General features: G+C 56.9%; 1 protein-coding gene across 2 annotated transcripts; it reads left to right on the top strand.

Annotated features, from left to right (window-relative positions):
* The first annotated feature begins 3,106 nt into the window (after positions 1-3,106).
* Tmem201 (transmembrane protein 201) lies at positions 3,107-25,479 on the top strand. 2 transcript variants are annotated; one of them, XM_015501426.2, is made up of 11 exons: positions 3,107-3,296; positions 8,399-8,519; positions 9,131-9,325; positions 10,692-10,868; positions 11,987-12,333; positions 12,871-13,074; positions 18,397-18,629; positions 20,290-20,361; positions 20,880-21,185; positions 22,493-22,630; positions 23,800-25,479. In XM_015501426.2, exons 1-11 carry the CDS (start codon positions 3,184-3,186, stop codon positions 23,895-23,897), a joined length of 2,004 nt encoding a protein of 667 aa, XP_015356912.1. In that variant the 5' UTR covers positions 3,107-3,183; the 3' UTR covers positions 23,898-25,479. The 2 variants fall into 2 exon arrangements, with proteins under 2 accessions (XP_015356912.1, XP_015356913.1); XM_015501427.2 differs by having other exon boundaries at positions 3,109-3,296; positions 10,692-10,862.
* The last annotated feature ends 371 nt before the right edge of the window (positions 25,480-25,850 follow it).

Below are 25,850 nucleotides of genomic sequence, written 5' to 3'. Positions count from 1 at the left end.
CCCCACACAGGAGTGATTGCCCACCCCTGAGGAGGTTACTTATACTGACAGGAAGTGCTGGTGTTGTATAAATACCTCTGATCAAAGCCTAAAAACAAATTATCAGAATTTTACTCCTAGCTTTTAAAGGAAACAATAAAGGAGCACAATGATTATAACAAGACAAAAGGCAGGTAAAAATCAGTAGTCTTCCAGAAGCTCTTTCACTGGAATTGGTATATGAAGTTTATTTTGCAATCTGAATGTTTCAAAAGATATTTGATCCTAATACCTGATACATTGTATTTCAGATTCAATTGCAGATACTTTGGTAAGGAGGAAGGGAGGATGTTTTCAAGTAGAATTTAAATCAAGTTTGATCTTTATAGTCATAGGGAAGTCAGTTGGTGTTCTTGAGCTCACTAATATAATCTGCTTCAACTGCTACCTAAAAGGGAAACTGTAGCCAGTCTTCATTGCTTCTAAAGTGCATGATGGGAAACATTTAATTATTTATTTAAATTAGGTACATATGATAGCAGAATGCATTTTGATTCATTGTACACAGTTGCAGCACAACTTTTCATTTCTCTGGTTGAACAATGGGAAATTGATTTCTAATCCAGAAGCTCCTTGTAGTGTTTGAAAGTGGCATTTACCACAACCTCATTTTTTAAAGATTTTTATTTATTTTTATGTGGTGCTAAGGATCAAACCCTCACATGTGCTAAGTAAGCCCTGTTCCACTGAGCTACAACCCCAGCCGCATCATTTTTATACTCTCAGTAAAACCAGAATTTTTTCTAAAAATGAGAATGCTTAACTTTTCACTTATACATTCTTTAATATTTTGATGTTGAGCCAGTATAATTTAGTTTTCTGCCTCTCCTTCACCAGGCCATCAAAGTGAAAGAAAATTGAGCACTCAAAGTGGGAAGGGAGCAAGCAGGAAGGAAGGGACACTTGGTTCAGAAAGGAGCTGCTGGTTTCATGGGGAATACCACTGCTGGGGCTGAGTGGGGAAACCCCGTGATTTACTCCTCTCTGCTCACAAGCTCAGTCACTGGGACTTTATTTTTAAATAATCATATGTACATATACACATACATATTTGTGACTTTAAAAACCCTCGCTGCATGCCTAGTATATGCCATGAACTATGCAAGGTATTAGGTATTTTCTCATTTAAATTCATCCTGGTGACCTTGTGAGGCAGGTGGTACCGTCCACACAAGAAGTGAGTGGGATTATGTCAGGTGACTTGCAAGTGGTAAATGGTAAACTGACCCACAGTAGCCCACTGTTCTACTTGTTGAATAAATTAATAAAAGAGGTCTAAAGGGCCTTGGAGCCTGTGGAATGTTCTGACTCCAAAGCCTGTGTTAGGTAATGCCTGAGGTAAAAAGAGAAAAGTTCTACTTTGGCTCAGTTATAGAGATTCCAGTCCATGGTTGATTGGCTGATAGCTTTGGGGCCTGCAGGGAGGCAGCATGTCATGGCAGGAACACTGTGGCAGAGCAACACTCACCTTGTGGCCCAGAAGCAAAAAGAGGAATAGACAGCGATTTCACAGTCAAGGGCATGCTTCCGGTGAACTGAGTCTCCACCACCTTCCAATAACAGAAGGCTGGAGACAAAGACTTAATAAAAGGTGGGGGTGTCATTCTAGGTCCAACCAAAGGCAGGAATGTTCTGACTCCAAAGGCAGGGTCTGGCAAACCATTCAGAAAGCTGCATTCCTAGGCAGCGCTGCTGATCAAGGTGTGCTTAAACTAATGAACGAGGGATGTGACAGCTGGATGTCATACATTGTTCTCACATAGTGCACTCATTCCTTTCGGATACAAGCGCACACTTATTGGAAAGGTGATTAAACTCAGGCCCACACATTGAAGGTATGCTGCACATCATAAGGTATTTGTGTGCTCATGGCTGGGAAAAAGCTGCAAGTCAAGACAGTCCGGAGCAAGGGCTTTGTTCTAACACCCTTATCTAGGAGAGGAGGTCTAGTCCAGGCCCAAGCACCCCCTAGGCTTCACCTTGGTTCCTTTCACTCACCCAGGTTCCTCCTTCCTGCCCAGTGAAAGCACCGAATTGAGTGTGGGCAGCTTCCCTGGCAACAGAAAACAAAGGTGACATTGATGCCCAAATAACCCATCTCTGCCACACAGAACTTAATATCGATCTCAAAAACTGGTAAGTTTGTGGGGTCACAGAAACATTATTTGCTTAGATAAAAATATTTCCTCTTAGCGTTTATTGACCAATTTAGCTCAAATCAATACTGCTACACTCCCTCAAATGCACCTTCCTTTCATTCCCCCCGCCCGCGATAACTAACCAGTTTGCAGTTCAGTGTTAACCACCCTCTACTTCTTACAAATATACCAATAGGCTTTATTCAAACTTAGGATACTGTAAAATTAACCAGCATGAGGATTTTCCCCGCCTTTGGTACACGGATTGAACTCAGGGGTACTCGGCCACTGAGTCACATCCCCAGTCCTATTTTGTATTTTATTTAGAGACAGGGTCTCTCTGAGCTGCTTAGCGCCTCGCCTACTGAAACTGGCTTTGAACTCGAGACCCTCCTGTCTCAGCCTCCTAAACCCCTGGGATTACAGGCGTGCACCACCGTGCCCTGCTCAGCAAGTGGATTTTTAAAAGTGTACCACCCTTCCAGGTCAAGACCTCCAGCTCTGAGGTTCTTTCTAACGTTTGCATGATGATCCTAGGATTAACTTTGTCTCCGTCGCAGGACGCTTGTGTTTGTACAAGCTAATTTTCAACCTTGTGCCTTCAGAAGTTGCAACGGCACTGAGCGCATAGGCAAGGTTTGGCTAGACGTTGAGAGAAGCGGACTAGCGGGAGGAGAGAACCAACCGCAAGCAGCCCTCAGTGGCAGGACGCGGAGGTAGCCCCAGCTGCTGGAGCTCGACCCACGCCTCTGCGCGCCGCCTTCCACCTCCGGACGCCGGGGGGCGCGCCCGAGCCGGCGCCGCGCGCTTCCGCCGGTGCCCCGCCCACCCGGGCTCGCCCCGCGCCGCGATAGGCTGAGCGGCGGGAGCGCGCCGAGTCAGGGGGCGGGCCCGCGCCTGCTACAAAGCGGCGAAGGTCACGGCGCGAGCAGGCGCGCGCCGCCGCCCCGCGTACCGCTGCGGCCCGCGCCCCCAGCCCGCCGCCGCCGCCGCCCGCGCGGGAGCCATGGAAGGAGTGAGCGCGCTGCTGGCCCGCTGCCCCACGGCCGGCCTGGCCGGCGGCCTGGGGGTCACAGCGTGCGCCGCCGCCGGCGTGCTGCTCTACCGGATCGCGCGGAGGTGAGTGCGCGGGCCGGCCCCATGCAGCCTGGCCGCCGCCCCGCCCCAGTCCCGCGGAGGCCGCGGCGGGGACCGGCCTGCTTGCGAACGCGCGGGACCGCTCTGCAGCCCCACGCCCGCCCCGAAAAGACCGGGTTTGGAACCGAGTGGGGAAGCGCTGGGGAGCCTGGCTGGGGCGGGGGCTCCCAGAGTGTGGGGCTGCGGGCGAGAGCGGCGGGCGCGGGGGCTGCGGGCTCCTCCGNACCGAGAGACAGCAAGCCAGATAGGTCCATGTCAGGAGAGATGCTGCCTGTGTCTGGAACCTGCACTCCTGGCCCCTGGCTGGACTGCCTCCCGGAGGTGGGCAAAGCCAAGCTGCTTGGGAGGTGTCTGAGATGGACAGGGCCCGTCCTCCACCCTGCCAGGCTGAGATCATGCAGACCCCTCCATTCACATCTGGCTTCTCCATCCCACTCCATGGTCAGGCATAGAAGTAGAATGGCCTCTTGGTTCAGCAAGGCCTGGGGGCGGGAATAGCCAACTGTTTCCCCACTGATCCACCTTCCCTGGGCACAGGGAGGAAAGTGGAGTTGTGAGACCATCCTAGAGACAGCAAGGGATGCACGAAGGTGAAGGGTGCAAAGGGTCTTGCCCAGGGTTACTCAGCAGCAGGTGGCAGAGCTGCAGCTTGAACCCAAAAGCATGTCTGGCGAGTCTTCCTTAACCATCTCAGAGGAGAGACAGGCAAAAAGGCGTGGGTTGGGCGAATCACAGAGACCTCTGGAAGAGGAAGAGGTGTCTGGTGTCTCTGGAGGAGGGCTGCCTCCTGGGGAACTGAGGGAGCCCTCAACGCAAAGGGTCGCTCACCCTGAGTCTCCACATGTTTCACTCGTGTCCCGCTCCTGGAAGCTGGAGGGGCCTGCAGGACCAGCTGGTCTGAACCAGTCATTTTCTTACACAGAGGGCCTGTGGGCAGCAGAGCTGGCGCAGAGCCAGGTTCCTCCTGGACAGCAGCACCTGGGCAGCCCAGGATTGGGAGCACAGCCGAGGAGCAGAGTCTGCACCTGCTCGCCTGGGTTTAGTGTGGCTGCATGTGACTAGAGATTGCTCACTGTGCCACACACACTTGGATGTCTTGTGCTGTGACTATTCCCAGGTACCAGTTTCCCCTTCCTGACCTGTCAGCCATGGCTTTCATTCTGCCAGAAACAAGACACAATGAGAGGTCTTGGTGAGGTGCGGGGTGAGCTGTGCTGCGGGTGCCCAGAAGTCCCTTCGTGTCCCTAACAACACCAGAGGGTTGAGGTGTAGTGTTGGGAGTGTTACTGTTGATTGAACAGAGAAGGACTGGTCCTTCCCAGGATGCTCTCCATGTCCTCATAGGGCATTGGGTGTCATCTGGAGAACAGTCTGGCAAGTGGCTGCTTGCACCTTTCTCCCTCCAGCAGGGAGAAAACTGTGACAGTGAGGAGTCTTTGGTTCTGGCCACAGCAGGGGTTTTGAATGACCCTAAGGAGGGCATGAAAGGACAGTTGTTTTTGGAAGGTGACTTGGTGGGGTCAGTGTTTGCAGGCTTAGCAGAGAGATGGCAGAGGGCAGGAAGGTGCCCCTGAGGAGGAATGTGGAGGGAGCATCCTCTGGACTCTTTCTAGGTCAGCCTTACCCTGGGCTTTAAGCCTCACTGAGATGCCCAGGAAGTGGTCACTTCTCTAAAGTCCCCCAGAGCCCCAGTCAAGTCCAATAACTGTGGCTTCCTCCCCCATGAGTCCCCTTACCCTGATTATTGTTAATGACCAGATCAGCTACCATTACTGTGGTGATAGTGGGGCCATAAGCACTTGGAGCTGCCCCCCAGGCAGCAACCCCAAAGGGCCAGATATACTATTCTCTGCTTGTTGGCTACTTTCCTGTGGCATCTGTCTCCTGCTGTCTTTTGAGTTGTCATTCTTGTCCTCATGTCCAGGACCAAGTGGAGCACTGTGCTAGTCCTTACATCTCTGCAAACTTTACATGGTGCTTGGTGAACTGATAGGCAAAGAGCCGCCCCAAGCCAGGTCTGTCCTCCGAGGGGTAGAACTTGGGGTTTCTGTTTTGGTGTTGGTAGCATCACTGTGGACTTTGGTGTGCTTTGCTTGGGTCCTGGCAGTGCCCAGTTGCAGTGTGATGCCACCATGGTTGAAGTAAGCCCAGGAGGCTCCTTGGATACTTAGGGCAGATGAGGTAATCTGCGTGGCCACCCAGCAGGTGGAACGGCAAGACAGACACCCTGTGAGGCCAGCTGTCCCTGGGCCTGTGAGGGAACCAAGCCTGCTCACAGTGCCCAGGGTCAAAGTGACAGGGCTGGGCCTCGGACAGGCCGTGTGCTGCTCAGCCTGGTGGAGACAGTGTACACATGCACTTGGAACTCCTCAGGATGGCAGCTGAGCCATTTCAGTGTCTCTTCTGTGTGACACAGAGCAGCCTGGCAGAGGGAGGCCTCAAGGAACTCAAGTTGTGGGCACTCTAGAACAGTGGGGAGACCTCAGGGCAGGAGCTTTGTTCCGAGTAACGCTCTGTGTCGGGCCTCCTAGAGTGCCAGCCTCTTCAGAGACTCCTCCTGCTCATAGTTTTCCCCTCTGTTCTGGGCTATGCTTCTGCCCCATGACTGCCTCAGGCCCCTCCAGCAGCCCAAGAGCTTAGTATAATGGTGTCAGGAGCTAGGAGAGTACCTTCCAGGCCCACCCATAAGCCCCCAAGTAACCTCCTAAAAGGTTCGTGGGCCTGAGGCTGCCTGTGTCCCTTTGTCTTTTCACCTCAAACCTGCTAGGTACGCTGTGTCCTAGAACCAGTTGTGGGGTGGTGGTAGGCTGGGTGGAGAGAAGTGGGCCTCGGGGTTTATGAGGGAAATGTGAGGTGGGGCAGGGGCGTTTCTCTGAGCAGAAGCCAGGCCAGGTGAGGTTGGCTCAGCTACTGCTGCATTAGGCCTGGCAGAGGGAGGCCTCGAGGCCAGGATTGCCTGACCTGCCTTGGCTGTCACATTCACCCACGCGGCTGATGTCTGAAGCCTGGGAGGCAGCCATACTAGTGGGAGGGGTCCTGAGATTCCAGCCAGTAGCCCCTCACTGCCACCCACAGACCTTTTGGGGCTAGGAGGCGACTGTTGGTTTGGAGACTGCCTAGCCAGAGTGGGCAACAGCCACTGTGGCCACAAAAGAATACCTCTGCCCCCATCAAAGATTAGCTGCTGGCCTGTGACAAAGGCTAACTTCCTGCCTTCCCTTCCAGGCTGGGCTCCTTCTAGGGCCCTGAGCCATTTCCCTGGCAGGGGCTCCCTGGATGGGAGGGGCTTCTGAAGGCCCCTTGGGCAGCGGGAGCCACACTCCTGCTCACCTGTCTTTGGTTCCCAGGGCAGGCACAGGGGGTGGTCTTCCCCTTCAAACAAACCATGGCTGAGGGGCCCTAGAGACAGATAGGTACAGAGCCTTGTCATAGGCATGGGGAGGAGCGGTGAGAGAGGTCACACTGCCTGGTCACCAGCTATCAGGACACACCCCCATGCACAACTACAGAGAGGGTTGTAAAGCAGTACAAATTAATAAACAACGAGTGCTAATTGCCCGGGCCGCCAGACCACCACTGCAGAGATTCCACGCCTCCAGCCACACTGGCCCCATTGTTGGTGCCCAGTGAAGCTGGCTGGCGCTGAGCATGGGCCACCTGCCGTGCTCAGTGCTTTCCTACATTCTCTGGTTGGATCCTCCCAGCAGCCATTCTGGGGCAGTGAGTCTTAGTGTCCCCGTTTGTTAGGTGAGGGAATGAAGTGGGGATTCCAGGAAGTTGGGTGACCCTCCCTGGAGGCCATGCCAATGAGCACAGAGCCACCCCTGCCCCATGCACTGTCTTCAGGCCTTGCCTGCTGGCCCTGTGCTGTTGACAAGATGCAGCTGGTTTTTGTCATGATGAGGGCTTTGACCTGAGCCAGAGTAGGAAGCAGGTGTAGGCAGAGGCTGCCAGTGGCATACCCTGGCCACCCTCTGGCCTCCCCACCCCCACATCACTACAGTTTATGAGATTGACTCTAGGCCCAGCATCCTAAGCACTGCCCAGGAACAGGCCGTGAGGGCAGCCTTCTTGTCCCCAGGCGACAGGTGATGAAACCACTTTATCCTGCCCATAGTCAGTCGATGGGAGGGCACAGGAGGGCAAGGCCAGGCAGCAGCAGCTGTGCCCTGCTTCCCTGGAGCTACCGTCCCCCCAGGCCAGTAACAAGAGTAGTGACAGAGCTGTCCCTTGGCTGGCAGAGCCCGTTGTATCTTATGCCATCGAGCCCTGCAGTGTGCAGAAGCTCCTGCTTCACAGACGTGGGCCCTGAGCTGGGAGGTAAGAACTCCCAGCTGCCTCCTTCGCTCCCGTCCTTCTAGGCTCTGGGACTGAGGAGTTTGTTGTGTATTTGTTTTGTGCCCCCCTCCCCCTTACAACGCCCCACAGCCAATGAAGCAGATGGAGGGGGACAGGGGACCCAGAACACAGATCCCCCAGTGTCTGGGCCAGGCTTATCCTGAAGCCCCCACCTGTCACCACAAGTGTGACCAGTGAAGGCCACTGTGGACCTGCCCACATTTGTTGCTCCACTAGGAAGGCTGCGCCCTGGCCCAGCAGCTGTCACTAGTCCCTGCTCCTTGGCCATCGTACTCCAGGGACTTTTTCTGGGAAGCAAAAAGTCGGGGAGTTTTTCACGGGAGACTCCCTTCCCTTAGAAAACTCTGGAGAGCACTATTTCCGCAGCCTGGGAAGGGACCATCCTGAGTTGGGCCCCAGGTGGGGGAGGGGCTGGTGGCCCTAGGTCCCCATGTGGATATGCTGGAACTATTGGATCCGGAGAGTCTCCAGCTACCTCCTGGGAGGTGCTTTGTCAGCTGTGGCCCCCTCGCTTGGTCCTTCTGGTCCAGCCGCAGCACATGGAGTCTGAGTTCCTCTCCCCACCCTCCCTCGGCCGCCGTTTCCTCTGGCAGCCCACCTGCATCTCCAGCTGGGATCCTGCTTCTGTTGTCCTTTCTCTGGTGGCCTGCGGCAGGGCTTGGGTGGCCTCCCCTCTCACAAGTCTTGAGGGCTTCTGGACTGAATCTACTGTCCTTGGTCCACAGGGTGAAGCCAACGCACACAATGGTCAATTGCTGGTTCTGCAACCAGGACACACTGGTGCCATATGGGAACCGCAACTGCTGGGACTGTCCCCACTGCGAGCAATACAACGGCTTCCAGGAGGTGCGGGCCGTGGGCAGGCGGGCAGGTGGGGCTGGTGCTCCTGAGACAGCAACTCAAAGCACCTGCTCCCTGGCCCATCCCAGGGTTGGTAGCCCCCACATCTCCATCCATTGGACCGTGAGCAGGGTGCTGGTGTCTCACGCATGCTTCACAGTTGTCCTGGCACAACACCCTTATTTGTTGGGGAGGAACCAGGCTCAGGGAGCTGTGGTGGCTTGTCAGCTATCTTGTCATTACAAGTGGCAGACTTGAGGCAAGCCCAGATCTGCGGCGTGGTCCGTCACAGCTGCTCGACTGCCCAGCCACCACAGACAATATGTGAATGAAGGAGAGTGGCCAGTTTCCAGTAAGACTTCACAGAGCAGGCAGGCAGCCCGCTCACAGGCCACTGTTCACAATCTGGGTTCTGAGCGATGAAGCCAGAGCCAGGTATGTGTGCAGGCCCTGCCCCAGCACCCGTGAGGTGTCAGAGGAAAAGCTGCTGCTCTGTCACATAGAGAAAGAGTGGGAATGTCTGAGATCCTGAAGCATCCTGCAGCAGCCTCTAGCTGAGCCAGCCAGGGTCTGGGAGTGGGCTCCCCACTAACCGGGATGCCCACACTCCTCCACAGAACGGCGACTACAACAAGCCGATCCCTGCCCAGTACATGGAGCACCTGAACCACGTGGTGAGCAGCGTGCGCGTGCCCCAGGATCCCACACAGCCGCAGCAGTGGGTGAGCAGCCAAGTCCTTCTGTGCAGAAGGTGCAGCCACCACCAGACCACCAAGATCAAGCAGCTGGCCGCCTTCGCACCGCGGGAGGAGGTGAGCAGGGTGGCAGGGCCGAGGTGCACAGGTGCTGGCTGGGGCTAGCTCTGCTCCTCCAGCCCCTGTTCAGCCAGATTGCAGCTTTTCTGTCCCGAGTACCCAAGGCCCCTTCCCCTGACCCTGGTCTGGCCACATTCCAGGGTGTGCGATTTCGTTCTCAACTGGAGCCAAACTGCCTGCTATCCCTGTCTTGTCCATGCTGCCTGGGGACTCAGCCCAGGAACACCAGTGGAAACCCTAGGGATTGCTGTTCCAGAGGTTTTTGTCCCTGGACAGAAAGAGATAAGAAACTTGGACTCCATTGGGCCCTATCCTGTCCCCATCCTTCTAGGTCACTTTACCCACTGGCAGCCTGTGCAGTTCCTGGGGGTGAAGGGTTCTAGGGATTGAACCCAAGTGCTGCACCACTGAGCTATACCTCAGCCCAGCAGGGCAGTTCTGAGCTGGTGGGAACACTCAGAGCTCTGGGAGAGGAAGGAAGCTAGGTATTGCTAAGAAACTTGAAGTTAGGAATTGGACTGAGCTGGGAGCTTTGTTCCCCTCGACCTCCTCCTTGAGATCCAGAGATTCCTCCTCCTGGACCCTGTCCCCAGAGGTTGCCTAGCCTAGGTCCTATGACCTCAGAGGCAGATCCCAGCTGAAGCCCAGAAACACCAGCTTTCTCAGGTCCAGCCTAGGAGGGGGAGAGAACAGAGTGAGCTCAGGCCAAGCAAGGAGGGAAGGGTCTGCAGAAAGGGGAGGAATAGGGGACCTGGCACCAGATGGCTTTTCTGACATGCTTGGTTTCCTCAAGAGACCAAACTGATAACCGTCTTGGCCACTCCAGACTGTAAGACATTGGAGGTACAGTGCTGTATCTCTGAGGATGGTAGGAATGGGACTTGTCTTCTGGGCTATTCCAGAAGCCCAAAGAACCCTTTAGCTCCCCAATAAGGCCTTGGCCTAGCCAGCAGCTATAATGCATTTTAGACCATCAGTCAAGGGTAAGGGCAGTCCCTGAGCTGGGGTTGCCCATCTGCTGGATTGACTCCAGCAGCAGCCTAGAGCCGCCTCCTGTAGGTCACCCACCTTCCAGGAGCTCCAGGCAGGAGTGGGGACTGCTGCAGGCAGCGCCTCTTCAGTGCCTGGCCTCCAGGTACGTGCTTGGAGCAGCAATTTTGTTACAACACTGCTGTCACCTGTGCCCCTGCCCTGTGCTGTCCCTCACTCTTGGGAGCCTGCATCACCATTCAGTGGCAGAGAGGCAGGCAGTTCAGAGTGGGAGTACTTGCCCATGGTCACCCTCTTCTAAGTGGCAGGACCTGGTTCTGAAACCAGGGGAGCTCAGGTGCCCCCAGACCCAAGCCTCTGTCCTCACCCACAGGGGAGATACGACGAGGAGATCGAGGTGTACCGCCACCACCTGGAGCAGATGTACAAGCTGTGCCGGCCATGCCAGGCAGCCGTGGAGTACTACATCAAGCACCAGAACCGCCAGCTGCGGGCCCTGCTGCTTAGCCACCAGTTCAGGCGCCGGGAGGCTGACCAGGCCCAGGTACAGGTCTGAGACTGGCATCGTGGGCTTCTGGGGCCTTGGGTCTACATGGGAAGCCCCTGCCAGAGGGCTGGGCCTCAGTGACCCTTCCTGGGGAAACAACCTTCCCCTAGAACCCCCTTCCTACCCTGCCCCCCAGTCCCTTTGTCACCAGCCATGTGTGTGTTCCCAAGGAGAGTGACCAGGACCGTGACATTTTGGTTGTTTAATGCCCAAGCATGGGTTTGAGTGGCACTTACTCGGCATCGTTATATACATTCCTCATAACGGCCTTCGTGGTTACTCTTAGGTGCTGTGACTCCTACAACTCTGGGGAGGCTGAGAAGCTTGCACAGAGCCCCACACCTGCTGGGCACCAGTATCAGGGTTTAAACCTGGGAATGTCTGGCTGAAACTATTAACTGTTATTACAGTACTTAATTAATGAAATATTCTGGTCATTTGAAAAATAAGGGAATAGATGTGCATGTCAGAGGGAGAGCACTTTCCTGGCACATACAAGGTTCTGGATTTGATCTAAGCACCACAAAAAAAAAAAAAAAAACCTTAACTCGACATAGTAGCAGGTGGATTTAGAAATAAACACCGTCCTCTCACGTTCTGAGATGTGCCCTGGGGCACTTGGTGTGGTTAACAGTCTGCACTGGGCCCCTGGCCCACAGCAGGACACCAGGTGGACCCTTGTCACACCTGTGGTTCTCATTCTGACTGCATGGCCCCATACACTGAATGGCTCCGACTGTACTGTTTAACTTAACTTTTGCCAGCATTAACTGTATGGTTATTCCAGTGCTAGTTAAAAGCACAAGTGAGAACTTGACAAAATAAATTTGGAAACTTGTTTGGAGGAATAAGGTCCTTACAATGTGAAAGAGATAGTTTAAAGGGAGAGTGAGCGAGGTGGAGGGTGCCCCTCCCACACCAGGTGGGGGCAGGAGTGGGACGAGCCGGTGGTGTGTCCACACAGAGCTGAGGGGTGTGGGAACAGGGCATCTCTTGAGTATCAGGCTCTCGAGTGGGTGCCATAGGGCCCTGGCCAGCCCCTCCCCGCACTCTCCACCCCCCAGAGGGCACAGGTGGCTGTTGGTGGCACTTGCTGACCCATCTCTCTTCCTCCCTCTCAGAGCTTCTCTACGGTGAAGGCCCCAGTCCAGGTCATCCTGCTCCGTGCTCTGGCCTTCCTGGCCTGTGCCTTCCTGCTGACTGCTGCCCTGTATGGCCCCAGTGACCCCTTCACCCCAGAGGCTGCCCTGCCCCCAGCTCTGCCCCCTGGCAGCAATGGCTCAGCCATGCCGGACAATGGCACTGCCCCTGGGGCTGAGGGCTGGCGGCAGCTGCTGGGCCTGCTGCCCGAGCACACAGCAGAGAAGTTGCTTGAGGCCTGGGCCTTTGGGCAGAGCCACCAGATGGGCATTGTACTGCTGGGCCTGCTCACCTGCCTGCTGGCCATGCTGTTGGCCGGCCGCATCAGGTACGTGTGGGATTCGAGCTCTGCGTTGCTGTGTAGGGATGGGAGCCAAGAGGCCTTGTTGGTGCACAGCCCTGGGCTGAACTCCACCATGTAGCCAGACGAGACTTGTTAGTCTGGCAGGTGAGTCAGGATAGCAAATGATTTGCCTTTCAGGGGCAGGGTCACCAGCACTTGCCCACTGTGAGCCGGGCCCTGACACTTCACTTCTCTCTCTCATGCTCCCGTCTGTAAGTCAGGTGATGATGACCACCTGCCCTGAGGGCTGCAGGGCTCAGGCGAGGTGCTCTTGGGCCGTGCTTCCTTCTTGAGTGGTAGCAGGTCCATACCTGCTGCATCCACGCAGCTCAAGAGGTTTCCTTAGCCCGTTTCACCAGCTTAGGAATTGCGCTGGCCCAGGGCTGGTGGCTTGTAAGCCAGAAGAGGGATCCCCCTGGCTCTGGACTCTGCACTCTGAGCAAGGCCCAGTGTGGATGGAAGGGGCTGAGGGTTCCTGCCTTGCCTCTTGGGCACTCACCTGCCCCTCCTGTCCCCTCACAGGCTCCGAAGAATCGACGCCTTTTCCACCTGCCTCTGGGCCCTGCTGCTGGGGCTGCACCTGGCCCAACAGTACCTGCAGGCGGCCTCACCCAGCTGGCTGGACACACTCAAGTTCAGTACCACATCCCTGTGCTGCCTGGTGGGTTTCACTGCAGCTGTGGCAACAAGAAAAGCAACGGGCCCACGGAGGTTCCGGCCCCGAAGGTCAGAGAAGCAGCAGTGACTGCGGGGGGAGGACAGATGGATGAACAGGCCAGGGTGCAACTCGTGCCCGGAACAGACACCCCTCAGTCTTCTCTCTTCTTACCTGTCTCACTTCCCATCCACCCAGTCTAGAGCCCCGAGTTCAGTCCAGCCTCTCCATTGCCCCCTCTTTCCTTCCCAGCACCGCTAGGCCATCCCCCAGTTGAGGTGCTGCCCAAGCGCCCAGGAACTGTTCACCACTACCACCACTTCTGGCCTGAGACCCTTTCACAGCCCCAGTGACCTAAACATGAGCAGCGTATCACAGTCTGCCTCTGACCCCAGCCCTAACCCTGCAGGCACACACACGTACACACCACCATGGCCCTCTCCTGGCTCCAGCTCCCAGGGGTGAGCCCCTGGTACAGGGCAGTGATGGTGGCTACCTGCTGAGCCCTTGCTGTGTGACCTGTCCACTCAGGCTGCTTGGCAAGGCAGGTGCCACTCTGGGTGAGTGAGGGCTAGAACAGAATCACCACCCTGTCCCCGCATAGGACCTCCTGCCTGGTCTGTCCCTTGATCCACTACCCCTTTCCCTGCTCTAAGACCTTCCTGAGACTGCATGATCCCTCGGCCTCCTTCCCCAGGAATGCGGAGTGTCGTATTGGGCCTGACCTGGCTTTGACCATGATTTGTGTGGTGATCCCCATCCCAAGGTGGATAGTAGAAAACCCCGCTGCTTTGTGTAGTCAGGAGGCTCCTTCTTGACAGCGAGGCTGTGCTGGGGTTGCCCGGGGTGCAGAGTCTTAATAGTCTCTGCTCATAAGTTAGTTACTGGGCACTCCACATGCATACCCTGCCCACTGCCCTGCCCTGCCAGCTGGGCCAAGGCTGCCCTTCTCTGGCTGGCAAGAGCAGGACTTGAGTGCTGTCATCAGCCTTGCTCCCCCCTGTGCCTGGGACATGCCCCAGCTGCTCTGCTCACCCCATGTGGTGCCTGAGAGAAGCTCAGATTGCCCCAGTTCTATGCAGGTCAGGGGCCCAAGGGATCCAGAGGCTCATAGTGACCCAGGTCATTGCCACCTTGTCCTTCTCTGCCTTGTCACCCACTGGCTTCCTTGTAGCAGCTCATGCAGAGTGCCGTACCTCCCGCCCCCCACTTCCCCAAAGGGCAGCCAATGGGGCCTCAGCCTTGCCTTTCCCTCTGAGGCAGGGCTGCCTGGGGTGCTGCCCCCCGAAAGCTGCCCCGGGGAAAGGCCATACCCAGCTCCTCGTTAGCTGCCAGGCCCCTGCTGTTCCTAGCCTCGGTTAACCATCCAAAACGATAGGTGGTCCCCTCTCCAGGGCCCTGGGATGCTGGCTTCTGGGGATGTAAGGGTCACATGAAGTAGCACATGTGGACATGCTCTGAGAACTGGGTGCTGTCCAAATGTGGAGATAGACCTTGGCTTTGAGCTGTGTGCAAGGATCCAGCAGGAGCGTGGGCCCAGCCTGGGCCTGCCTGGCATGTAGCCTGTGGTGCCCCTGAGTAGGCTGTACACTCCCTCCAGGACCAGTCTGTCCCGCCACTTGTCACTCAACGTAAGCCCCACTGTGACTGGCCTACAGTTTGCCAGCTCTTCCACCCTCTGCCTCAGAGCCCAGGAGGGCAAAAGCAGATTACACATGTAAGGGCCACACCCAACCAAAGGGGTCACCAGCTGCCTAGGTCTGGGGGGCAGATGGGCAGGTGGGAGATGGCTGGTCAGCTTCACCATGGCGCCCCATGGGGAGTTGGAGAGTCGTGCCTAGGCCCCACCATTGTAAGTTGTTAAGTCCGAGGATCCTGTGAGGCCATCCACCCTCTAGCCTCCATGTGGACAGTAGGAGCTCACATCCTGCTCAGTTTCTGCATGAGGGGAGCCCAGCTAGGGCAGGAGACCATCTGGGTTTCTGTGGTCTTCTGTGACTTCAACACGAGGCCTGGCCGTGCTGGACGCGGCTTGTTGTTCTGCTGCAGAGTGAGATAAAAAGCCCCTCAGAAAAGAGGTGGATGCGGCCATGCCCCTGTGCTCAGCAGTGAGGAATCGGGGGCCACAGCCACCCTGGAGGTTCACCTGCCTGTCCTTCCACTTTGTGAAGCCGCCTAGGAGGAAGGTGGCAGGGCCAGGCTGTCAGCCTTGCGTGCTCTCGGTGTGATGTGAATCTCCTTTTCTCCAAGCTGACAGTGTGGTGCTGATTTCTGCGCTCTTGGCGGTGGGCAGGAGCAGGATGTGTGTGTTTATTTAAATTATTTATATAATAGCCGGAGCCAGCTCTGGCTGGCAGGGATCCCTTACCAAGCAGATGTGTCTCCTGCCCTCTAGTGGGTGTGAAAAGACACGTGCGAGTAAGGATTCCTGGCCTTTTTAGAGTTTTGTGTGACTTTTAACTGTCCGCTGAAGTTTCCATTACAAGTGCCGGCACCTTCTGGTATCAATAGTGGCAACCGAGGAAGTGCAGGCTTCCCTGGAGGGGGGCCTGGGGCCCACCGCCAGAACGTCCCAGGTCAGGGTGACCATCCCTGCTGAGATGTGGGAGAGGTAGGCTCAGCCATCTTCACCCTCTGACTCTGCGGTCCCCAACCCCGCCGAGTGGGCCCTGGAGCAGACTGCCAGGACCATCCTCCAGGACCCCTCAGCCGGCCCAGCCCTGCCAGGAAGGGGCCTGTGTCCTCTGTCTGCGACTGGTGCCAGTCTCATCTGTCCTGTTGTGTAGCATTGTTGATGACTGTGTAGTGACCCCGACCACTGTAAACACCCTGGCCGTAGACGACATGATCTGAATGCTGTGTTTTCAATAAATGCCTCCCGGGCCCTGTTACTTCCGGGTGGCGTCAGGTACCACGCGTCTTTTCCTGTTTTCTTTCACGTTTCTTCAGAAGGGCCTCTGCCAGGGCTGGGGCAGCGGGAGGGCTTGTTTGGGGTGTAGGCATGTACACAGGAGTCTGGGTGGGAGATCTGGGAACTGGTGACAATGTCACCAGATGGCTCAGGGGTCACCCTTCCTCGTTTCTTTGCTGCATATTTTTCCCATCTCAATAAACAGCTGCTTAAAACATAACCTCTCTCCTGCTCTTGATGAGGCGGGGCAGGAGAAGGCTGTGGCTTCTCGTGTGTCAGTTATGTTGCTGGCCCCACCCACAGCCACCGCCCTGGGGAGTTGGGGGTCACAAACGTGCATCTCGGGCTCCGAGTCCCTCTCTGAGGTGGGTTTGAGCACATGAGCACTTGTACCTGCACAGCTCTCTGGAGCCTGACAGCCAGGGCCCCTGTAACAGAAGGATGCTCCGTGGAGACCCTTGTCCAGAGCAGAATTGAGCCCAAACAGAGACCACACCTCGGGCTTTGTGAGAGTCCACTTATCCAGTGACGTTCCCTCACATCACAGCCCCCCCACAGTGCCATCATTTTCCATGGCACCAAAATCAGAAACATGTTTGTCAGATGGTTGGGATTCTCGGGTTCAACTGGGAGATGCGGGGGGTGGCCCCGGGTGTGAGGAAGTACTGGGGAACCTGGGAACACACTAATAAGACAACAGCTGCTCCTTCTGGTGTTGGCCCTAGGGGCCAGGAGCCTCTGGTCCCAGCTGGCTGCCTCCAAAACCCAGAGCCTGATAGGGATACTCTCTCCTCTCTGCCTCCCTAACCATGCTCACTTGTCCCTGGGGTCTTCTGCCCAAGAGTCACCCTTGGCTCTGCCCTTGAGAGGAGTGGTCACAGGAGGCCCAGCACAGAGTCCTGCTGCCACCTGCTGGAGGGGCCTGCTGCCGACGGGATGCTCTCTGCTGACTCCCCAGCAGGGCTGAGCACCCACTCTCTTCCTACCCAGGCTTCTGTGCGATGGGGCCTGTAGCCCGCCGGTCCCAGCCACTGCCCTGCATTGCCTACCACATGATGTACACTCCCAAAACGAGAAGACGAAACCTTTTTTTCTTAACCTTATTTTTGTTTAGAGGCAGAGCCCTCCCCAGAGTTTAGGGGCAAGGAGCCAGGCATCAGGTCTGAAGGATGAGTCAGCAGGTGGAGCAGGAGTGTGTCCAGCCTGGGCCCAGTTGGCCAGGCCCCTCTGCAGATTCTCTGCCTTAATTTGCAAACGCTGGGTCTCACCATTGGTTCTAAAGTCCAGGTGGCCTCCTGGTTCTTTGCCTAAGATCAGAATGGTCACGTGATTATCCAGGGAGTCAACAGCTGTCCCCGTCCTTGCCTTATAAAACTTAAAGGGACAGAGGAGAGGAATAGCCAGGAGAGTGGTGGCATCTTGGTAGCTCAGGAGTGCTCAGTCAGGACAGCACGGGTGCAGTAGCCAGCCCCACTCACCACAGGCCTGAGCCTACCTGCCCATCTGTTGCCACATTGTCTGCTGGGCTCCTTTGTCCCTTGGGATTGAGGTAAGGTTGGATGCCCAAAGCTCCGTCCAGATGGCAGACTAATGTATTAACTGCCTCTGTCCTCTCCCCCCTGTAATCGGGTGCCTTAATCGGAAGCATGGTTGACCTTCTGGCCTGGGGCCATCCGTCCTGTTGTGTGATTTGTACCATTCTCAAGTTAAAGAGACACTGTCACCTGTCTTTCAGGCAGCCTCATGGTCGTTTATGGGTCTTTTCTGAGCTTGAGTTTGGTGTGTACCCCTGAGAGCCTAGCAGTGCCAGGCCTGGCCGCCTCTCCCTCTGCGCCACAAGGGGCTTTAGCAGAGCATCCAGTGTCTGAGAGTAGAGAGCAAAAGGCAGCCTCCCAAGGGGGAGCCCCGGGAGGGCTGCAGGAACTGTGCCCAGGATGCACAGGGCTCCCAGGATGCACAGGGCCCCCAGGATGCACAGGGCTCCCCGTGCTTTCTCGCCTCCCCGGATCCCAGCCCATGTGGGAGACCACCCAGGGTGTCCCTTGGGCTCCACTGCTCTGCTGGGAATCTCTGGACACAGAACAGGAAGTGGAAGGAAGGAGCCCAGGTCCACAGAGCCTCACTGAGCACACGGCACACAGCTGGGTTTTTGTTTCAGGGCACCGGGTTGATGTGAGGTCAGCAAGGGCGACAGTGTCACTTTAATGCTGAGACTTGTAGTGGAGGTAGTTTGCTGTGAGCCTGAGGGGTTGGAGGGGCATGCAGGGTGGGGGGAGTCATGCTGCCACCTCTCAGCCACCTGCTCCTAATGGCGCAAATGGACGACTGCTTTCCTGCTTTAACTAATGCACGCCTCCTGTGGGACCCCAACTAAGGCCCCCTCATACCCTGGGACAGGGCATGGGCCCTTGCTGGGCAGGCTGCCTCCAGAACCTTCCAGGCTCACCCTCTTCCTCTCTCGGTGCCCAATGGGCCCTTGCAGGTGCTTCCCTGGAGACTCTGCCGGCCTTTTCCCCTCCGGCCCCAGCCTGGCCATGCCACACCCGAGCGTCACAGGCTCCTCACCATCCCTGTTCATCCCCACCCCGCCCGGCTTCCTGCCACTCGCCAACCAGCAACTGTTCCGGTCTCCCCGTCGGGCCTCGCCCTCCTCACTGCCAGGCCGCCTCCGCCGGGCCCTCTCACTGGGAACCATTCCCTCTCTGACTCGAGCAGGTAAGTGGCATGCATGTCTGCATTGGTGGGCAGGCGCAGGCCAGGGACAGCTGCACTGGGGTCTGGTAAGGACAGGATGGGCCTGCTCAGCAGCTGCCCTCGGCCTCAACCCCGCTCAGCCTCTGCTTCCCTCCGAAACACGGGACAGGAACAGCATGGTCGAAGGGTTAAATGAAGGGGTATACGGAGGGGCCTTGGAAGGGCCACAGGCACTCTGGGGCCTCAATAAATGTGAGCTCTTGCTGGCTTTTGCCTTTTCCTCCTGTTTCTACTATTCTTAAATCTACTGTTCTAAGCAAAGTCCTGGGGAAGGGAAAATGTGTCCCCCAGGGCAGGGATTCTGTTCAGGTCAGTTACATTGGGCAAGCACTTGCTGCTCACAGGCTTTGAGGGGGACCAACAACTGTCCCTGACATGAAGGACTTTTGTCTCAACCTCACCTTTCCCGGCTGCATCTTCTAAGTTACTAGTAAATTAATTCAGTTTTAAATGTGCTCAGGGACCCAGAGTGTCTGAATGATCCCCTCTCAACTTTGGGAAGCCTCACTCTCAGTGGAGTCTCCTGCGGGTGGCTTTCTGAGTGCCAGGGGAGCTTAAGGCAGAATGTGGGTGCATCTTGGTTAATCTGATTTCTCTTTGCTAAACTATAGGCACAGGCTTGGTCAAGTGCAGTGAGTCTCACTTAAGCCCCTCAACAATTCTTCCAGGCAGGGGTGTGTGGCTCTGTGTCAGCCCCTCTGCTCCCTAGTGACTTGCCCAAGGTCCCTCTGATGCTGAGAACTGGGTTTGAGCCCTTAAGCTCAGGCTGTGTGAGTGAGCATGCTCCAGAGCATGTGAGGGTCACCCTGTCGTTCCCCAGGGAGACACAGTCCAAGGCTTTCAGAGGACTGGTGAAGGGTGATGACCCTTGGTACATAGTCCCACACTCTGGGTGTTCCTGTGTAACCAGCCAGGAGCCAGGCTGCTGGCGGAAAGTGGCTGCTGCCTGTCCCCCTGCAGGGAACTGTTCTGAGGACATTCCTGAGCCCCAGGCTTGTCGATGCATCCATAGACCTGGTCCTAGGGGACTGATGGGCACGCTGAGTCATGTGTTCACCCTTCCCCAGGCACGGGGGCTGGCCTGGAAGGGAAGGGGCTGGCAGGACACTGGGATGGACCCTGCAGAGCTCCTAGGGCAGGGGAACAGCAGTCTGTCCCCACCACGAGGTCTGTGGTGTCCTCCGGGTCTCCCGCACAGCTCTCAGCAGGTCATTTGGGGGACATGAGATCCTGGATCTGGGCCTGCCCTGGGTGCATTTGATTGGGGAGGAGGCAGAGGGTGTCCCATGGGGTCCGACACAGGCGGCTGACTCTAGGGCAGTGGGGAAGGTGGAGCTCCAGACGGCTGAAGATGGGGGCCTCGTGTGGGAGGACACGGGATGAGGAGGGGGAGGCCTGAACCAGCCGCTGGCTCACCCTGTGGCCCACCAGGGCTCCGGTTTCTTCGTCTTCAAGATGGCAGTATGCCAAGGTACCTGGGTGGTGGCTGAGGGATCACTCAAATGCCCGCGTTTGGGGAGAGCAGGGTGAAAGTGCAGGTGGGTTAGCAGGACACTGGGGTCGGGTGAGAGGTGGTGGCTCTGGTCGCAGGCCTTGTGCAGTTTGTCTCTCTTTCTGTCAGACTCAGGATACCTGTTCAGCGGGAGCCGGCCACCATCTCGGATGTCTCGACCCGGGGAGGTTCCTCTTTCAGGTAAGAAGAACAGGAGCCAAGAGGGGGGACAGGAAAGCTGCCTCGGGGCCAGGGTGGCCCAGGGTTTCCAGAGTGGGGTAGCCCTGAGCATGAGCTGTGAGACCCAACAGAGTCGTGCTCACACCAGCCCTGGGCAAGAATGCCACATCCGGGCCCAGTTTCCTGTGGTGTGAAATGGGGTGGTGGGTTATAGGATCAGGGTGCGCTGTCGGCCGTGGACAGAGCTGTGCTCTGGGCTCCAGCCTCCAGCGTGCTCGGGCTGGCAGACCTAGAGTCAGGCCTGAGCTTGTTCTACACGGGCCTTGCTCTCCGCTGAAGGGGTACCAGGCTTCGGACAGAAACCGAGGTGGCTGAGGCTCCATGACCGCCCCTCCTCGGTTCCAGCAGGGCCTCCCACTGTCCCCCACGTCTACTCCTTCCCCTTCGTCCTGGGTTAAGGAAGGAGAAGCGCCAGGACTGGGTGGCCGTGACACACCCCCGCATTGCCGTCATTGCTCTTGTGTCCTCCCTCCCTGCAGATTACTTCTCTCTGCTGTCGGGGAGCTGCCCCACCTCGCCACTCCCTTCCCCGGTGCCCTCGGTGGCCAGCTCACTGGCCTCCAGCTATGGCTCCCTGCGCCATCGCCATCGCAGGCCCCTCATCAGCCCCGCCCGGCTCAACCTCAAGGGACAAAAGCTGCTGCTATTCCCGTCACCCCCTGGGGAGGCCCCCAACACCCCCAGCAGCTCAGAAGAGCACTCCCCACACAATGGCAGCCTCTTCACCATCGAGCCGCCTCAGCTCCCCCAGAGGCAGCCCACGCGGGACAAGAAGCACACTGTGGGTACGTGGGGGGCACAAAGCACGTTACAGGTGCAACCTTCAGCTCACCTTCCACACGGCACCAAGAGGCCTTCGGTGCTGCGAGGGGGCTGTCCTGTCCTTGGACACTCTCCAGACTTCCCCAGTGAAGTGGCTCTGGTGACCTTGAACCCCTAGGACATTGGCCTCTACTGGCTGTTTTTATGTTTTTCTTTTACAAGTGACCTTCAGGGTCCTCCATTCTGGACCCATTGAACACAGTCATGCTCAGCCAGGCCGTGTCTTGTCATAGATGTTTTTGTTTTGCTCAAATGATCTTGTACTGCAAAGCATTTAAAAAATTTTAGGGCCAGACATGGTGGTCCATGCCTGTAATCCCAGCAGTTTGGGAGCCTAAGCAGGAGGACTGCAAGTTCAAAGTCAGCCTCCACAATGTAGCAAGGCTCGAAGCAACTTAGCAAGACCCTGTCTAAAAAAAACACAAAGGGCTGGGATGTGGCTCAGTGGTAAAGTGTTCCTGGGTCCAATCCCCAGCACCAAAAATAAAAATTTTTAGGTCTGGGTTGAGGATGGAGCTCAGTGGTAGAACACTAGCCTAGCCATGCATGAGGCCCTGGGTTCAACCCCCCAACGCTGCAAATAAGAAAAATAAAAAGTGCCTAGGACTGGGGATGTAGCTCAGCACAAGGTGTTTGCCGAGCATGTACAAGGCAATCCTCCGCACTGGGGGAAAAGAAATTTTTTTTACATTAGGCTCCTTTAAATTTTTTTCTTTTTTTTAAATCAGGGACTAAACCCAGGGGCACTTAACCACTATGCCACATCCCCAGAGCTTTTTATTTTTTGACAAACAGTCTCACCAAATTGCTGAGACTGACCTCAAACTCATGTACCTTCTGCTCAGCCTCCCAGTCACTGGGATCACAGGTGTGTGGCTTCAGCTTCTAGGACTCCACGCAAACGCACCGATTTCTTGTGTCTCTAATAATGCAGAAGTTCCAACCACGCTGGGCTGAATGCTGGCTAGGCAGGGGTCCCCTGTCCCTGGGGCTGCCTTGCTGCCTGTCTGCCTCCCCCTCCAGAGGTCCCACTTGTGGGCATTTTGGGCACCTGATCTATAACCAGCTACTCCTGGCAGCTAAGCAGCAAGGGTACAAACAGGGTCTGAACCAGAACCCAGCCTTCCACTGCCCAGGGGAGGTGAGGGGGTTGGGACAGGCTGGCCCACCACTTCCAAGGATCACATCTTGGAATTGAAGTGGAGCTGCCCAATCTGTCCCTGGGGGTGAGCTGTGAGCACCCCTGAGACATGCACCCTTCTCTTTGCAGACATGCGATCAGTGCCAGAGAGAGGCAGTGCCTGCAGCAGCCTCTCCATCAAGAAAGAGGACGAGTCATCCCAGTCGTCCACCTGTGTGGTGGACACCACCACCAGAGGGTGCTCAGAGGAGGCCGCCGCCTGGAAAGGTCTGCTCCCTGGATGCTGGAGGGCATGGGAAGGGACAGAGCCAAAGGCAAGGTCACCTCCTGGTGGGTACAGAGCTCTGGCCTAGAGCCACAGTTCCTGTGACACTGGGAGAAAGAACCCTCAAGGGTACCACCATCCTCCAACCAGTGGACTCTTCCCAGCCTCTGGATCCGGAGTTTGCACTCAGCAAATGGCCTCCCCTTCTTGCCAGGACAGGTCAAGGCCTCCACTTTCCCGAATGAGTCTGTGGCCTCAGGTGCCTATTTAAATTTAACTGAACTAAAATAAAATTAAGAACTTGGGCCGGGTATAGTGGTGTGCACCTGTAATTCCTGCAACTCGGGAGGCTGAGGCAGGAGTATCACAGATTCAAAGCCAACCTCATCAACTTCCAAGGACCCTGTCTCAAAAAAACAAAAAGGGCTGGGGGTGTGGCTTAGTGGTTAAACACCCTGGGTTCCATCCCTGGTACCCCCCCAAAAAAAACTTGGTTCCTCAGCTGTACTGGCCACATCGCCAGCGCTCAGCGGCTGCACATGGCTGGGGCTGCCACGCTGGACAGGCAGACACTAGAGACTTCCTACCTGGGGCTGGTCTGCAGGGCTTGGGCACCTCGAGGCGGCACAGTGTGGGAGTGGACGGGGGCACACAGGCTTCGGACCCACAGCAGGGTGCTAAGCTGCTGGCTCTTCTGCATACTGGCTGGCTGGGCCGTGGCAGAGGTTAACGTGGTTTCTCCCCTGGGGGGGCAGGTGAAGAGGAGGACAGACAGGCCCACAGTAGGGGTTTTTATTGAGCTGAGTGAGGCAGATCTGGGGTGTGGCTTGTGAGGCCTTGGTGAGGACAGACCTGAGTCACTGCTTTTTACCTTTGAGACCCGGCCAGGTGGTGACCCGCACCCCCATTTCCTTGTCTGTGAAATTGCTGTCGTGGTTGTCCCACGTTGCCCAGGGATGGACATGACACAGGCTGCCCAGCCTGAGCTCAAAGGTGCACCTGCAGGGAGACAGGGCTCCATGGAGGATGGCAGGGCCGAGGTCCTCCATCGTAGGGACACCTTTGGAGGGGGACACTGAGGCCCCACAAACCGCCTCTTGTGGAGGATTGGGTGCTATTCAGCCGCCGTGACCCCCCAAGGCTCCTCTGACTGGTGTCTCCCCCTGCACAGGGCGCTTTGGCCCCTCCCTGGTCCGGGGCCTCCTGGCTGTGAGCTTGGCCGCCAATGCCCTCTTCACCTCCGCCTACCTGTACCAGAGCCTGCGCTAACTTCGGAGTCCTGGAGGGCGGAGCCCAGGTGCCATCTGCTTCCACCACTGCCGGCCTCAGAAGCCTCCCAGGGACTGTGCCTCCCCCCTCTCCAGGGCCTGGACCTGCCAGGTCATGCGTTCCTGTCCTCAGGACACCCGCGATCCTCACCTGACCGACTGTCCGAGGCCACGTTCCTCGCCTGCCACCCCCTTGGCTGACATGGGTGTGTTTGGTGCTGACACTCTGACCCTGAAACCGAGGCCACCCCTGCCGTCCACCTGCCCGGCAGAACGCCAGAACTACTGTACCTGCAGCAGGAGGCCAGGCTGCCTGAGCCCTGCCGCCAGCTGAAGTCCCATCTTCGTACTGTACTCCCTTGGCATGGGGGGCCACCTCCGAGCCCCGCAAAGACGAAGAAAGCCCCTGGGATGGTCCCTGGGTCACTGCCCCACCCTTTTCCCTTTCTGCTGGATTCAGGCAAAGTGGGCAATTGGGTGCCTAGGGCTCAGTTCCAGCACCCACCCTCCCTCTCCACCCAGACTCTCCCCCTCCCCCTACTTCCCTATTCTGTGACTTCTGGTGACCTCCCAGGAAGCAGCCTGTATGCTAGGACCTCCCGCCCACGCTGCCCTCCAGGTCCTCAGCTCCACAAGAACTGTGGGTCTCAGAGGAGACCGGACCCCACCCCACCCCCACCCTGGTACTTGGCTTCTTTCAACCCGGGACCCACTGTCTTCCCCTTTGTCCTCCTGTGCCCACCTGGGTTCCTCTTGTCTCCCAGGCCACCCCGACTGGCCACCCTCTGCCCCACTCCTTTTGGCCCCTGCCACTGCTCTTTGACCCACCCTGCCCCCGTGCTGTGGCGGTCTTGCCTCCTGAGGGGGAAGGAGCACGTGGGCTGTCAGGGTCTGGGTGCGGGGTCCCCTCCCACCCTGGGCCTCGGCCCACGCGCATGTCTGTCTGCCTGTTGATTCACGGGTTTGTGCCACTGAGGGAGGGATTGGCCGCCTCAGTAAATTCTGGGACTTGCTGTGGGGAGGGGCATGAGCAGGCGGAGGGGTCTTCACTCTGTCATTCAGGGATAAAGTTTCGTTTTATTTTTGTACATTTCGCCAGGCAGGGCGTTCGCTGTCGGCTCTCTCTGCCGGGGGATTTTCTTAAGCTCTGGGTGCTTCCTAGTACTTTTTTTAACACAGGGAAGGAGGCTACTCTGACCTCACCCTCCCTCCCTCGCCACTCTTGTCCTGGGAGCCCCCATGCTGTGTCCTGGGCTGTCCACCGCCCTGGACTTGGGGGGCCGGGGTGGTGTGAGGACTCAGTCCAGCTGCCAAGAGGGTTCCAACACCGAGGTGGCATCTTTTGGTCCTCGTTTGTATGGTGGGCGTGTTACGTTTTTAAATTTTATTTCTTGCCTATCAAAACCAAACTCCATTCCCAGTGCCCTTGTCTCTGGCTCTGAGGATGCTCCGCGCAGGGAGCTCTGCCGCCTGGACCAGTGGCCCAGCACCCCGCAGGGCCGGGGAAAACAGAAAACATGACCTTATTTTTGTTTACAAAAGCAAAAAATGAAACCAAAAAACATAACAACCTTTGAACTGTGCCTCGCTGTCTCCTCTTCATTCTTGTTTGCTCGCAGCTCCATGGGGCGAGCCCCTCCTCCCTCCATGCAGAGCCCCTGGGGTGGGGTGGCAGGTGACAGTGGTGTTATTGAAAGGGAGACTGGTGACCTGGGCCAGCCTAGGCAAGAGGAGCCAAAGAGGTTGTGAGCAGAGAGGAAGAAGGGCCTCCCACACCAGGGCTGGCTCAGAAAGTGCTCAGCCCCTCACCAGAAAGCCTGCCCCAGGCTCAGGGTCAGTGTGTGACATGCCTCATCTCGCTGAGCCCACTCCGAGTGGCCTGTGGCCCTTGGGCAGCTGGACTTGGCACCAGCACATCTGCATGCAGTGTGAGATGCAGCCACAGGGCGACAGG

The sequence above is a fragment of the Marmota marmota genome, unplaced genomic scaffold (assembly GCF_001458135.2).
Source record: "Marmota marmota marmota unplaced genomic scaffold, marMar, whole genome shotgun sequence".
Lineage (NCBI taxonomy): Eukaryota > Metazoa > Chordata > Mammalia > Rodentia > Sciuridae > Marmota > Marmota marmota.
This window is presented reverse-complemented; position numbering and strand designations above follow the sequence as displayed.

Coding starts and splice junctions, on each gene's coding strand:
- Tmem201 (XM_015501426.2), top strand. CDS start 3,184: ATGGAAGGAGTGAGCGCGCTGCTGGCCCGCTGCCCCACGGCCGGCCTG. Junction 10,869..11,986: donor CTGACCAGGCCCAGGTACAG/GTCTGAGACTGG, acceptor CCTCCCTCTCAG/AGCTTCTCTACGGTGAAGGC. Junction 21,186..22,492: donor GGACAAGAAGCACACTGTGG/GTACGTGGGGGG, acceptor TTCTCTTTGCAG/ACATGCGATCAGTGCCAGAG.